This window comes from Pseudorasbora parva, chromosome 17, assembly GCF_024679245.1.
Source record: "Pseudorasbora parva isolate DD20220531a chromosome 17, ASM2467924v1, whole genome shotgun sequence".
Classification (NCBI taxonomy): domain Eukaryota; kingdom Metazoa; phylum Chordata; class Actinopteri; order Cypriniformes; family Gobionidae; genus Pseudorasbora; species Pseudorasbora parva.
Window position 1 is genome coordinate 28,946,938 of NC_090188.1, and position 16,108 is coordinate 28,963,045.

The 16,108-nt window shown below is 37.4% G+C and overlaps 1 protein-coding gene across 1 annotated transcript in view; it reads right to left on the bottom strand.

The window, feature by feature from the left end:
- eys (eyes shut homolog) overlaps positions 1-16,108 on the bottom strand; it is a 376,512-nt gene that overhangs the window by 202,095 nt on the left and 158,309 nt on the right. Inside the window, exon 21 of the mRNA XM_067421808.1 lies at positions 14,295-14,554. Coding sequence (XP_067277909.1) covers positions 14,295-14,554 — 260 coding nt within the window. The remainder of the gene's footprint in view (positions 1-14,294; positions 14,555-16,108) is intronic.

Genomic DNA, 16,108 nt, shown 5'->3' on the forward strand with positions numbered 1-16,108 from the left:
AAATATAAAACACTGGCCTAGTGGTTTTTGGATATTTTACTGCAAAAATACTAAATAGTGCACCTTTAATCAACAACACTGATGCGGAAATCAGGAGAAACATTAAAGGGGTGATGAAATGAGAAATCAACTTTCCCTTGAGCTTTTGATACATAAAAGTTCATGGTGTTACGACCCTGTCGGGGGGGGGGGGGGGGGGGGGGGGGATTAGAGGAATTGTTATCCTCTAATTTTCAGAGCTGAAACCTTCCTTGTTAGTCAAAGAAAAGCTTTTCTAGACACCAGGCTCAGCAAACGGTCCTGTGCTTCATACAGACGTCACTGCGCGACGAAACACCTCCTCTACAGAATCTACAGCGCGTCTAATTCAGTAGCCTCGCCCACCGACTCATGGAGGGCTTGTGCTAGCTGGTCAACAACAATAAACATGCCGAGGAAGATTAAGATATTGCGCTATTCCTGGTTGTGGAAGAACACAGTCGCTGCATAAGCTTCCTTCTGATCCTAATATTAGGAATGAGTGGTTGAACTTTATTTTTAATTAAGTTCCAGCTCACATGGGGAAGACATATTCACTTCATTTCACTTCGGATTCATTTGTAAACAAATCTCCGATCGATGCTGGATTTGGATCCGACAGGAATGGTGCAACACACTTATGTGAGTAAAATGTGGTTTTATATGTAATAGTACTGCATTGTTATAGATTGTTTTGCTTATGTGTGTCTGACAGAAACATACCTTTAGTACGCCTGACTCAGACACGTATGGGCCAGGGCTCGAAGAAGCCTGGCAGGCCAATGAATCTCATTATATTCCGTTCTTGTTCTGCTAATCTCTCTCTCGAGTGGACATCTGAAGGGTACGCGGGTACACACGCGTATGTATACACGTCCAATCTTGCTGGCTATGTGTAATATAAAAATAATAGTCTAATCATAGACCGTAAAAAAATATGGACGACTCGACATCATCCGTTTCCGCTTGGCAGAGTTGAAGCTTTCAGGCAGCCTTGCACGGCGCGGACATCTTGGGACCGAGTCTGCGCATTAGCAATTTCGGGACCGGAGTTGCGCAGTAGAGCGCAGGAAGTAGAGCAGGAAGTACAGTCGCGATATCAAAAGCCCGCCCACACTCTCACAGATGCAGAACAATTAATAATGTTGGTGTGAAATAAACAGTTATGGAAATGTAGAAATTAAAGCTAAAGCTCTAATCTGCTCCTAAAAATTCCGAAAAAAGTCCGTTAGTGCCTCAGTGACAACTTCACTCAGAGAAGACGTCAGTCTCAGCTGTCAATCATGACGTCACACCCCCCGTTTTTATAGCATCAAATAACTAACTCAAACTAAACTTATTTTTAAAACGAACACCTGAAATGAAATCATCGTGATGATAACTGCCTTCAGTGACATAAACTAACTTTGGGGAAACATTTTTAAAGTGTAATTTTATTATTTAGTTTGCCTCGCGTCCATTAGAAAACACAGAGGGGCGGCTATACTGGGACCGGTCACCGGGGGGCGATCGAGGCGCGAAAGCTTCAGTAAATGAGAGGGAGACTGCAGGCTTGAGTCTAATCAATTGCGGGTGGATGAAAAATAAATGAATCATTGTGTTTGTTTGATAAAGACGTTTACGAGCCCTGTGATCGAGAAAATTATTCCGGTTGCTGCTTCTCCCTTAATCTCTCCTCTCTCATGTGAACTGAATTGACAGGGGGGCTTAAGCTCATTAAATATGCTAATCTTATCCAATCCTAGCCGTGGGCGTTTATTTCCAAGTCTCCAGTGCGGCACGCCCACCAAAACCCAGCGTTTTGAAGAGAGCCTCAAAACCAGTGCAGAAAATAGCCTATTACTCATTAGTTATCATGTTTTTAAAACCGCATGAACCTCATTAGTTGACCTCAGACAAAAGTATAACAAAATTAAAAAAGCCAGTTCATGACACCTTTAAAGGAAGTGGATGTAAGATTGTGGATAAAACCAGTGCTGCAATCAATTTCAAATTACCACTCCCCCTGACTCGAGGTTGCCAGATAGGCTGCAGGATCTAGCAGGAATGTTTGTAGCTTCAGCTGTGGTGTAACTAGAGCAGAGCTGGCAAGCTGGATGCCGAAACACAACTGACTTCAAGATTGGTAGATAGGTGGAGGGTGGAGCTTCAGGCCAAAACATAACATGACAACATCAACATCAGTTGAGGGCTGAACTTACTCATTTTCATTCACTCCTTCAAGTGGACAATATTAGTAATTAGTAATGTACACTCTTAGAAAAAAAGGTTCATTGGGGTTCTATATAGAACAATAGGGTTCTTTACTCAATTCCAAACAACCTTTTATGCTAAAGGTTCTATAATGGCAAGAAAGAACCCTTTTTGTCACAAAGGTTCTTTAGGCTATTATTCATTCATATATTACATTGTTTTGCAACATTTTGTAGTTGTAATTAAATGACTGTTTATTAAACTGTTGTAGTAACTTAATATTGCATTTAAATCATGCTGATTTTTGGAGGAGAAAAACTGAAATGGCACTCTTCATGTAATATTAATTAACTACATAAAATGAGATAAATATGTACATCTTCTAACCCCCATATCTTGAATTTTGTGATCATTACATGCATTCATAAACGCATTTGAATACACTGAATAATGAAGTGAAATGTTTGTCAATAATATAAAATATTAAATATATATATATATATATATATATATATATATATATATATATATATATATATATATATATATATATATATATATATATATATATTAATATATATTTTTTTAATATATATTTAAAAAATAAATAAATAAATAATAATAATAATAATAATATAAAATATTTAATCCGGAAAGGACAAAACAAATGATAATGAATAAACCCCTAAAAGGTTCTTCCTGGTTACAAAGAACCCTAAAGGGTGTTTTTGATTGAACCCTTAAAAAGAGTTCTATATAGAACCTTTTAAGGGTTCCAAATACGTAGCACAGATAAAAAAAAAATTCTACGAGTGTAGGGAATAGTGAATGAGGGCATATGGGGCGATATCGAACATAGCAGCTCACGCTGCGCTGTCTTTAAGGCAGATATTCTGGCGTTTCATTCTGTTTTTGTCATGTTTAATGTGTCAATGGCTTAAAATGTAGTGCTGTCACCTTGTGTTGACATTGTGAATCTATATGATTTGTAAATTGTGTGGCAGGCCACATATAATATTTTAACAGACAAGCTGCGGGCTGTTTGAAATTCGGGCACAACTTTGGACACCCCTGCCTAACACTGAGTCTACAATGCCACAACAGCTTAAGGCTGTATACATTGGACACGTCAAAGAAACCGTTGCAAAAGGCAAATCCACTTGCCTGTGTCAGAAATATAACGGGGCATCAGTTTACTGCCAAGGTGCATCTAGTGTAGACAGTATAACTGATTATAATGGGTTCTATTGTCTGTCATGTTGTTTGCAATCGGGGGAGACAAGGAACCAGCACGGAAGGGCCGTGGTTCAAAGGTTTTACCTGGGGATAGAACACAGGAGTGGAAGGCTGCGTCAGAAAACTTACTCAGCTGACTTGTTGCCTCTCTACCCAGTCAGCCAGGCTTCTGGGACAACGTAAAGGTTTAATAATCTACAACAAAATAGAGAGAACTTTGGTGATATAACTAAGTGAATATTTAATTACCACAAAAGTAATTTCTCACTAGAAGTATATCAAAAGTGGAAAACATTGGTCAAAAATGTACAATTACACACAATCTGACCACCAACTGCACCTTTTAGACGCCATCTTTATTTTTTAGCTCCAGTGTCAAGGAAGGGAATGCACAGGATTGTGGGCTATCAAAGGCAGTGAAGTATACATCTATGTTACCTTCAAAAATTTATCAAAATATCTCAGAGGACAGGAAGGGAAGCTAGCCCCAGATTCAGACGTGCCTTAATGCCTTCCTAACTTGAAATGCATCGTCCAAAGGAAACATTTTTAAAGCTTTTTGGACACAGCCTATATGTCAGCAGGGGTAATGGGAGCCTTTGAAATGACAAGGGATGGCAATGAAAACATACTGAAACAAAACTCGTGTCTCTTCTCATGTCCCTCATCATCACAACATCACTCATGTAGCTGATCTGACTGCTTAGTGACTTGCTGTACTCTCCCTCATCATTCATACCCATCTGCCCTCAGGTGAGGGGTGTTATTGCTGGCCCGTCCTGTTCTTGCGTTACAACTATTTAAAAGCAAGCTGCTGTGTAAACACAAAATGTTTGTGCCTGCTCAGCTGAACAAGAGGCAGTGTGTGATCTTATGGCTCAGCACCTGTATCTCAATAAATGTTGCACAAAAGCATCATTTGCATGGAGAGATATGTGCTGTTTCCTGACGTCTCCTATCTCCTTGCCTCAGCTGGGGCCTTGGTTCATTACCGTGTCACATACTTGTGTCAACCAACAAGACTAGTTCAAGATTAATGCATTTTAAGCTGTAAATAAGAATAGATCAAAGCAAGGGCACAGTGTTAAATTTACCAAGAGGGCATCAGAATAACACTGCTGTATGAGTGCTGTGGTACATTCGGTGAGAGGTGGGATTAATCATGTGCTGTAAACCTTCGATGTGCAAAAACAAGTCTAATCTGGGAAATTGAATGTAGAAATGAAAATTATTTACCTCACCCTCTTGGCGCACCAACCCAATTTGCGGTTATTTTTCTCTGTGGTATACAGAAAGAAAATTTTGGAATAATGTACATACACAAAAACACTTAAATAAAAAGAACCATTAAAGTACTCCATTTAATTTGTGTTGTACTACAAATCTGTTGAATTCCTATGCTATGTTTGAGTGATAAACACTCCGCTGTAACTCTCAAATGTTCATCTCTGTCAAACTAGTGCATTGCGTTTGGATTCAAAACATAATTTTCTGGTGAAACACATCTAACAAAAAAAAAACTAAAAAACAATAATAACTATAATCAAAGAAAAAATATATAGGCCTAGACAATATTAATTTATTAAATTGTTGTATCAAGACAATGACTTGATACTGACAATGTTGTATATTGTCAGTATCAAGTTTGCACTTCTGCTATTCGGAACAAAAACAGCACATGTGAAATTGCTGTCGTTGTGTGTGTGATATTGCTTAACAATATCATATGATAGAAAGATGAGAGAAAATCCTCATAGAGGGGCATTTTAGCCCTGATATGTTACATTTTAGGGGGTATTTTAACTTCATTTTATTGGCTCCATCACACAGTGATTTGTTGACCTGTTTCATTTTCATTACCAATCAATTGTATAATGACATATACATTTAAAGAGCGGGGTGAGTGCGTCAATTGCATTGAATCATTCAACTAATTAATTAAATGAACGCAGTAAATTGACAGCCCTACATCATGTTATGTTACATTACATTACCTTTTATAATATATATATATATATATATATATATATATATATATATATATATATATATATATATATATATATATATATATATATATATATATATATATATATATATATATATATATATATATATATGTATATACAAAATACAATATATATATATATATTGGCGGTCGGAACGGCGGTCTTTCGGATCGGCTTTGGTCGTGGCGGCGGAAGACTTAGAGTTAAGCTTTTCTTTGAGAAAAGAATAAAGAACGGCACTGAAGTCATTCTTAAAAAAGGAAGATCTGTTCGGAGTTTTGCCGGCCGGATACGGCAAAAGTTTAATCTATCAACTAGCTCTGCCTTATTTTCTTTGTTGCTCTGGTTGGTTGTAGCGATATCCTATCGCGATACTGAGGGAGTTTGAAAGACAACCATTCATCCCACCCCCCGGACTAAGCCCTTCCAACGGTGTGTTCCCAGACCCAACTTAATCTTGGTGTGGGTCTGGCTTGTCAGGATACTAAAAGTTAATAACATTAATAAAGCAAAAAAAATAAAAAATATAACACACAGCATGAGACATAAAAGAACAACAACTTGTCAACCCCCAACTTTAAAAATTATAATTTTTTATTTTTTAATTATTTCCATTTTATTTTTTGTCCTATTTGGAGCAGACATGGTTTCTAGGATTTGACCATTACATGCAAAAGAGCGATGACCCCTTTTGTGTTATGCTGAAGAAAACAGCATACAGCAAGTTTAGAGTGACATGAGGTGAGTAAACTACAGATTTTTTAAAGAACAATTCTGCAAAAGATAGAGAGGAAGACTATAAAAAAGGTAAAAATACAGCAACTTTGGGGTATGTCACTTTTTGTAGGAATGCTGGCTTGGTTTCAATGCACAGGTTGTGCAATACTACACAGTGTATCTGCCAGGCGACCCATGTACTAAGATATGAAGAGTGGGCTGAGAACGGCTGTGAGTCAGAGAGTGTGTAGAGCGAGAAAGAGAGATAGTGAGAGAGAAGGAAAAAAAAAGAGAAAAGGAGGAGGCATGTGAACCTACGCACATCTCTAACTCAGTAATGCATGCAGCAGTAGATGCTAATTTTCTATTTCTCTCCCCAGAAAAGAAATCCATGGATTACCAAAGCACTCTATTTTTATCCCTCCCCAACATCCTTTTCATTTCGTCCTATAGTGGTACAACACCGCGATACAAAAAAAGTAATATTCACTGACTGGCCTCTGGCCTCTCTTATCCCCAAGTCTTCATATCATTTAGATGCCCATGGCAAAAAAACGGAAGCCAGGCCGGTTTGATTATGTTTCGCGGGTCACACCAATGCCATCGAAAGGGGTTAGATGTATAACAAGGAAAAAAGCATTCGGCCACATTCTAGTTCAAAACCACCAGATGCAATCTAGAAAGGAGCATAAACACAATCATCTGATTTAAGTCATACTGTAACACAGGCTTTCTCTCTGTGGACTGTTAAAAGTGATGAGTCAGACTGTTTCATCTTATAATTTCATTCAGCAGAAGGGTAAAGTACTTCAGGGTAGCCACTAGGGGTGCAAATATTGTTAAGCGTGACAGATAATTTCAGCAGAATGCTTGGGGTGGGATGATGGGAAAATGTGTCTCATAAATGCAGCATTTAAAAGCTAATTCACGCAGTTTAATCAACAGCTAATAAATGCTAACATTTCAAACATTCATGTAAAAAAAAGAAAACAAAAAAGAAGTAAAAAATGTTTAGGACCAAATGACCCTTGGTATTACTGAAAGCAACATATCCTGTGTACTGAACGCAAGCTGCAATACGTACAGCTACAGCTCTAACCAATATAACTGCAAGGTAGCATAGTGAATTATAACTGAAATGTTAACAACTGGAAAAAATTGGAATATAAAGGATATAAAGGAATACACACACACACACACACACACACACACACACACACACACACACACACACACACACACACACACACACACACACACACACACACACACACACACACACACACACACACACGGCTGGTCATATAATTACAATATCATCAAAAAGTTGATTTATTTCACAAATTCCATTCAAATGTTTATTTCTTTTAATTTTGATGATTTTAACCAAAAAATACCAAATGCAACCAAATTCAGTATCTCAGAAAATTTGAATATTACTTAGGACCAATACAAAGAAAGGATTTTTAGAAATCTTGGCCAACTGAAAAGTATGAACATGAAAAGTATGAGCATGTACAGCACTCAATGCTGCCTAAATTACTGCAGCAACGCGGCGTTGCATGGAGTCGATCAGTCTGTGGCACTGCTCAGGTGTTATGAGAGCCAAGGTTGCTCTAATAGTGGCCTTCTGCACTGTTTTGTCTGGCATATCGCATCTTCCTCTTCACAATACCTTATAGATTTTCTATGGGGTTACGGTCAGGTGAAATTGCTGGCCAATTAAGAACAGGGATACCATGGTCCTTAAACCAGGTACTGGTTGCTTTTGCACTGTGTGCAGCAGCCAAGTCCTGTTGGAAAATGAAATCTGCATCTCCATAGAGTTGATCAGCAGCAGGAAGCATGAAGTGCTCTAAAACGTCCTGGTATACGACTGCATTGATCTTGGACCTCAGAAAACACAGTGGACCAAAACCAGCAGATGACATGGCACCCCAAACCAACCCTGACTGTAGGAACTTTACACTGGACCTCAAGCAACGTGGATTGTGTGCCTCTCCTCTCTTCCTCCAGACTCTGCGACCCTGATTTCCAAAGGAAACGCAAAATGTACTTTCATCAGAGAACATAACTTTGGACCACTCAGCAGAAGTCCAGTAATTTTTGTCTTCAGCCCAGGCAAGATGCTTCTGACTGTTGCTCAAGAGTGGCTTGACACAAGGAATGTGACAGCTGAAACCCATGTCTAGCATACATCTGTGCGTAGTGGTTCTTAAAGCTCTGACTCCAGCTGCAGTCCACTCTTTGTGAATCTCCCCACATTTTTAATGGGTTTTGTTTCACAATCCTCTCCAAGGTGTGGTTATCCCTATTGCTTGTACACTTTTTTCTACCACATCTTTTCCTTTCCTTTGCATCTCTATCTCTGTGCTTGGACACATCTCTGTGAACAGCTAGCCTCTTTTGCAATTACCTTTTGTGTTTTGCCCTCTTTGTGCAAGGTGTCAATGGTCGTTTTGGACAACTGTCAAATCTGTCTTACCCATAATTGTGTAGCATACAGAACTAGACTGAGAGACCATTTGAAGGCCTTTGCAGGTGTTTTGAGTTAATTAGCTGATTAGAGTGTGGCACCAGGTATCTTCAATATTGAACCTCTTCACAATATTCAAATTTTCTGAGATACTTAATTTGTAATTTTCCTTAGTTGTCAGTTATAATCATCAAAATTAAAAGAAATTAACATTTGAAATACATCAGTCTGTGTGTAATGAATGCATATACTATACAAGTTTCACTTTTTGAATGTAAATAAATAATTTTTTTAATGATATTCAAATTATATGACCAGCACCTGTATACACACACACACACAAGCCAACACATTTCGACCAGCCAGTCACAGGTGCAGAGAGTATTGATGATCATCTCCTAACAAGGCCACATATTACGATCTGGATAGATTAGATCTCGCAATCAGCATGTTGGATGCAAAATAAATGGGCAGGAATAAAGCTCTGAGCAACTTTACCAAAGGCCAAATTGTTATGGCAAGGCAACTGGGTCATAGTATCTCTGAAATGACAAGGTTTGTGGGTTGCAGTGGTGAGAATTTACCAACAGTTGTCCGAAGAGGGATGAACCACAAACTGGCGACAGGGCGTTGGGTGCCCAAGTCTCATCTATGCACGTCCTTTGTGGTCCGATCCAACAGAAGGTCTACTGTGGCACAAGTCACACTAAATTTTAATGACGTTATGAAAGGAATGTGTCAACACACAATCACACTCTGCTGCATATATGTGGCTGCGTAGCTGCAGACCAATCAGAGTGCATATGATGACCCCTGTCCAATGTCGAAAAGCATTTACAATGGGTATGCGAGTGTCAGAACTGGACCTTGGAGCAGTGGAAGAAGATCGTCTGGTCCAATGAATCATGTGGACGGACGTGTAAGCATACACCATATGCCTGGAATAAAGAAGGCAGAAGAAGAAGAAGATGCACTGTGGAGAGACAGGCCGGTGGAGGGAGTGTGATGCTCCGGGCAATGTTCTGCTGGAAACCCTTGGGTCTGACCATTCAAGTGGACATTAATTTGACACATGCCACCTACCTAAAAATTGTTGTAGACCAGGTACCCCTTCATGCAAACAGTGTTCCCTGGTGGAAGTGGCCTCTTTCAGTAGGATAATGCACCCTGCCACACAGCACATATTGTTTGGGAATGGTTTGTTGCCACGACACAGATCTTAATCTAATTGAGCATCTGTGTGATGATGTGCTGGACAAATAAGTTCGATCCATGGCGGCTTTACCTCGCAACCTTCAGGAATCTATATTTACTCTATATTTGTATTACCAAGGATCAGATGTGACTTGATGTCACTCCATCTACTGCTTTGGAACATGCTACTGGTCTGCCAAGCACTTTAATTATCTTCAAGTAAAGTCAAGCTGTTTTTACAGTCACTGTACAGACACAACCAGATATAATGACAGTCAACTTGACCACAAAGTACTGGCATTGTAACCAATTATGGTGCTGAAAAAGTTGCCGTCACTGTTGTCACTTCCAAGCACTCATCCCTAGTAACCACACAGTGAGACAGACCTCTGCATTATACAGTAGCACAGCATTGTGGTATTCACAACTGTTGAATGAGTAATAGCATCTGAATCGCTATGGAGACACATCAGATTCCCTGTGAAACTGTGGAGTGATCAGCTGAATACAAATGTGCAAAATTTTAAGTCAGGGCAATCTGTGCCGAGACACAGCAGACGCATATTATGAGTAAGTGATCTGGTCTCAACGAGCATAATAATATCAGGAGGGTTTCGTATGACAAATGAGCGCGTACACGTGCACGCGCAAGAGTACGCTTCACTGTGATTAAAGATATTGTGCAGAAACCTATTTTGCACCCAGTTCTGCGCATTCATCAGGCAGGGCTCGCCTTCCTTTGATGGAAACCTGCAGCCAAAATTTAATGAAACACTTGGAACTTGTTCTTTGGCAGAAGTGATAGGGTCTGTTGTGTCTCTGCAGAGAAAGTCAAAAATAGGAGAGTGAAGAAAATGGAAAAATCTTTGGAAGGGTAAGACACTATTTAACATGGAACAAAGTATGATTCAAGTGGTTACAATGGCTTCAAATCAGTGTGTGATCCTTAATAATTCCCTTCCATGCTGAAGACATCAATAGACAAATACTGCAGGGGAGAGCTGGCAGAACAAAACTAGAAAGTCATGCATATCCAGAGAGCCACAGTTTCCTCTCATGAGCCGCACTTTTCTTTTACAGCAATGTGAAGTATTTCGGCATATTTGAAGGTTAGTTAAGCATAACGTTTTTGTGATAGGTATTTCAAATAATTATAAACAAGGAGGAATATAAACATGACAGACAGTTAATATATCTTTTTTAACATTCAAATGCTTTGCACTGTGAACATACAGTACTATATCCATTGATGTATGGTTCTTTAGAATAGGACAATATTGACCAAGATAATATTTTTATATATTTACGATAGCAAATTTACAAAACATCTTCATGGAACATGATCTTTACTTAATATTCTAATGATTTTTGACAGATTTTTTTTTTTACCCATATACCCGTGAGACTTATGACAATGGTTTTGTGGTCCAGGGTCACATACATCATATATATATATATGTATGTATATATATATATATATATATATATACACATATATATATATATATATATATATATATATATATATATATATATATATATATATATATATATATATATATATATATATATATATATATATATATATATATATATGATGTATATGATGTATATATATATATATATATATTTGTCCATACCCATGTTGATTAGAGTATTAAAAACGTAATTCAAATTTAATTGAACATTTTACGATTTAACATGACAATCAAATATTTTAATTGATTGACAGCCCTTATATATATATATATATATATATATATATATATATATATATATATATATATATATATATATATATATATATATGTGTGTGTGTGTGTGTGTGTGTGTGAAATATTATTACTGTTGAAAATAAATGTGTATATATATTTATTTCAACAGTAATAATATTTCACAATATTACTGTTTTTACTGTATTATGATCAAATAAATGCAGCCTTGGTGAGCATAAGAGACTACCATTAAAACTATTTCTCTTCAAACTTTTGAACAGTTCTGTAAATTCTCAATGAAAGCTTTTTTTAAAAGTCACAGTCGAGGTACAAGTAGTTTAACCCAAAAACAGCTTGACCCAAATAAGAAATCAAACCAAAGTCAACTGCACAGAAGGCAACTATGCTCACTGGTAAACAACCAAAGCAGTGGTGTTTTTACTGCAGGGTTTTTCTATGACCTTCAACAAACTTCCATGACCTACCCATGGAAAAAAGATAAGGGCTTGTAGAAATCCTTTTACATAAATTGCTGTGTGAATTTCCAATTCTACATAAGGTAACATACTTTTGAATTAATAACAGAATTAAATGATCATACTAGGTTTACAAAATTATAGCCACGCTTATAAGTTACTGTAAGACGTTAGAGAAACCAGTCCGGTTCCGTTCACACCAAGGTTATTTTCGTAAACGAAAACTGAAACTAAGACTAAAACTATTGGTCAAAAAACATTTTCGTAAACTGAAATAAAATTAAAAAATCTGAATAAGTAAAAAACTAAAACTAAACGAAACTAACTACTCTTACTAAAAAACTAACTGAAATAAAATAATAATTAGCAAAAATAAATATTCGTTTTCGTTGTTAATAAGCTCTCTTTAATGTGGTGGAAAATCTGACTGTGGCGGTTGAGGGAGTGTCTGTTGCGTTACTGCGCGTCAAGTGATCTGAGGAGGAGATTAACTGCTGCCCTGTGACGGACGCGTGCAGACAGGCAACACATCGCTAAACGGCAGTTCACAAAGAATCAATGCGTCCGTGGCAGTGAAAGGGGAAATAACACAAGGTAATGAGATGCACGTTGAACTTCTTTTAACTTAAGCTCACTGTTTTAGAATGCCGTTTCTAACGCGACGAGAGATGCGGCGCAGAAGTCAGCAACTAATAGCAAGTACTAGCCTACTGTGCATTTGAGATTTCATGTTTGCATAATATTGACAGGCTCAAAGGTGTTATCATAATCATTTACATTATATTATATTATTATCTGTGTGGAGACATTTATTTAAGTATGGAATACCAGGATACACACACACACACACGTTTGTTTCACTATATAAGTGAGGACATTGCATAGACTTACATTGATTTTATATCAGGTTAATGATAGTTTATATCCCCTAACCCAACCCCTATCCCTAAACCTACCCATCCCAAGAACGTGCAAAACAATAGATTTAAATAAAAACATGTTTTGGCCGATTTATAAGCCTTTTTAACTAGTGAGGACCAGTCAAATGTCCTTATTAGTCAGTTATCATAATATTTTACTAGATAAGTGAAGACATTGGCCCCCTTTACAATTATAGCACAACACACACACACACACACACACACACACACACACACACACACACACACACACACACACACACACACAGAGAGAGCACAACAGTGTGTGTTGGCTGTATTCAGATGACTTTAGCTGTGGTCTTACGCTGCTAGCCTACATTGTACTACTGAAGAAATTAAAATAAGCTTTTAATTGTTTAACAATATTTCATCTTTGTTATGAATGAGTTTGTCTGGAATTTATCATTTTTACTTTTATATTTTGCGTTGCATTTATTTTGTTCTTTAAGATAGGCTAATACTCCGAGGATCTATGTCAAAAATATCAAATATAATTTTAATATCAAAATATAGTTTATTTCATTTTTATCTCCAGATCGTTGTTTGTATAGGTCATAGTTTGACTCAAGCTTTTTTGCTCAAAGGTGAAGACCCAACTTTATGCATGTTTTGTAAGACCGTCCTGGGTTTAAACAATAATGCTTGTTTATCAAGTTATTTCACTTAAGGATGTTTAGTAAGATTAAACTCTAATCTGTGCAAACATTAAACTTTGCTGAAATTAAAAACCTTGATTTGGTCTCTACACTTCATTATGGTAACTCTGCTAAACTATAATTACTAAAACTAAAACTGAAACTAAATAAATAAAAACTAAATAGAACTGTATTTGCAAAATAAAATCTAAACTAAAACTAGCAAAACCATTTGTAAAACTAACTAAAACTAAACTGAAATTTGTAGCAAAATTGAAAACGATAATAAAATAAAAACTAATTTCAAAAAGCAAAACTATAATAACCTTGGTTCACACAGCCGAGTTTTGCAGAGAATGTGGTTGTGTATGGGTGCAGGCTAGATTACAGAATTCAGTTGTCACTGCTGTAATCTCCCATAGGCTCCCAGGCTTCAATCCATGAAAGCATGTGTGTTAATGCTCCCCTGATCACAATAAAAAACATTTTTTTGCATAGGAACCCATTTATTCTGGACTAAAATGAGCATTTAGCACACAAAAAAAAACATGGTTTGAACACAACTCAATGGAAGGCAGATGAATTAAACGCTGCAGAAGTGTGATCGTAAAACTAAAGATCAGGAAGCCCCTCAGCAAGTGGGTGGGTCAGTAGGTAGGATGCATTTGGGTTGCTATATCTCACCGACTCGGCAAACACAGAGGGCGGTTCCATCTGACTGGGCACGGCAAGTAGAGTTGTGCAGGCAGGGGTTATGCCGCAGGTCACAGGGGTCATAGAGCTGTTCACAGAGGGGGCCGGTGAAGAAGGGTGGGCAGGTGCAGGAAAACTCCCCGGGGAGGTCAGACTCCACACAATGTGCCCCGTTCAGGCAGGGAGAAGAAGAACATTCCTTCACATCCTCTCCACAGTCTAGACCTGTCCAGCCATGAGGACATGTACACCTATGAGGCAGAGAAGAGATTTTAGTTTGCATTGTTTCCTTCACCCTCATGTCATTTAAAGCTTATTACTTTTTTTCCCCATAAATATCCTGGTTATAATTTTTTTTTTTTTTTTGTGAATGGTGACCACCATAAAAGTATCATAAAAGTAATCCATATAAATTTTACACTACACTGCAGTTAAAAAAGTTTGGAGCTGGTAAGTTTTAAAAAAAAAATATTTAATGTATTTAAAGAAATTTAAAGAAGTATCTCGTGCTCACCAAGGCTGCATTCATTTGAGCAAAATACAGTAAAACTGTAACATTGTGAAATGTATTTTAAAATGTAATTTATTTCTGTGACGGCAAAGCTGTTGTCTGGCTATCACCAGATCAAGCTCAATTTAAAATTGAACATTGGTCTGGGGAGTCTGCTGTGTATTTTCAACTGCCAAGAGGCGTGATCAATGAGCATTATTTGAATGACTCTGTATGCAATAGGGCTGTCCTTCAACCTTTAACAGGCAACGACCCATCGTTTCTATCGTGCCAGGTGGATAAGCCAGTCTGTGATTGGTTCCCGCAAAAGTGTAACAGAAGCAGTAGAAATGAATGTACGGGTTTCCAGACTGAGTTGCCGGGTGAAATCAAATCTCCGGCAGATCAGGATAGATTTACCCAGTCTAGCAAAGCTGAGTTTTCAGCATCATGACTCCAGTCTTCAATGTCACATCATGTTTCTTCAACTTCAGAAATCATTCTAATGTGCCGATTTGCCACCCAAGAAACATTTCTTATTATTAGGGTCTTTCTATAATTTAGGGAACATTTCATGTCCACCATTTCATGATGCTAATTATATTTATCCTAACAATTTTCTCTGTAGAAATACCATGAAGAGAATGCATACTATAATCTCACACAAATATTTTATGCTGCTGGTTTTCAGTTTGCTTGAAATTGCCTTTATATCCCTTAAATTGCAGTGCAATAAGCTTCTTTTTTTTAATGATTGGGCCTTGAGTTCAATATAAAAAAGGTTTATCCCAAAACCAATTGATCAGCATCATGTGATTTCATTGGTTGGACAAAACCTGCTATTGAAATTACAGTATGGGGCAAAATGGTGAAATTATCAATTGAACTGACACAAGTAACATAGTAACAATGTTACTGTCATTGTCAATGATGGGCCAGATTTACTTAACGGGACAAATTAGCATGAGAGCATCTGATTTAGGACATGCTTTTTTAGGTGTTAAATAATGGCACAAATACCATTAATTTAGCGAGAGCAAACCTTAATAAATCACCATGTATGATTCATTTAAATACTTTCCTCCCATACATTTTGTGTCTGTTTATGCCTTTTCAGCGCTAATATTTCACTGTGTCTCTTTAGTAAATCCTGACAGTATTTTTTTTTTACGGCAAAAGAGGGTTTGCGTTGGCGCAAGCTGTTATTATGGCCTTGTGTTTTGGCAATGTTTTTACATGTTAAATATCTAGACTGCTGCTTTTGATATTATTTTAGGGTGTTATTTAAATCCACAGGGAATGGAGTTTAGCATGA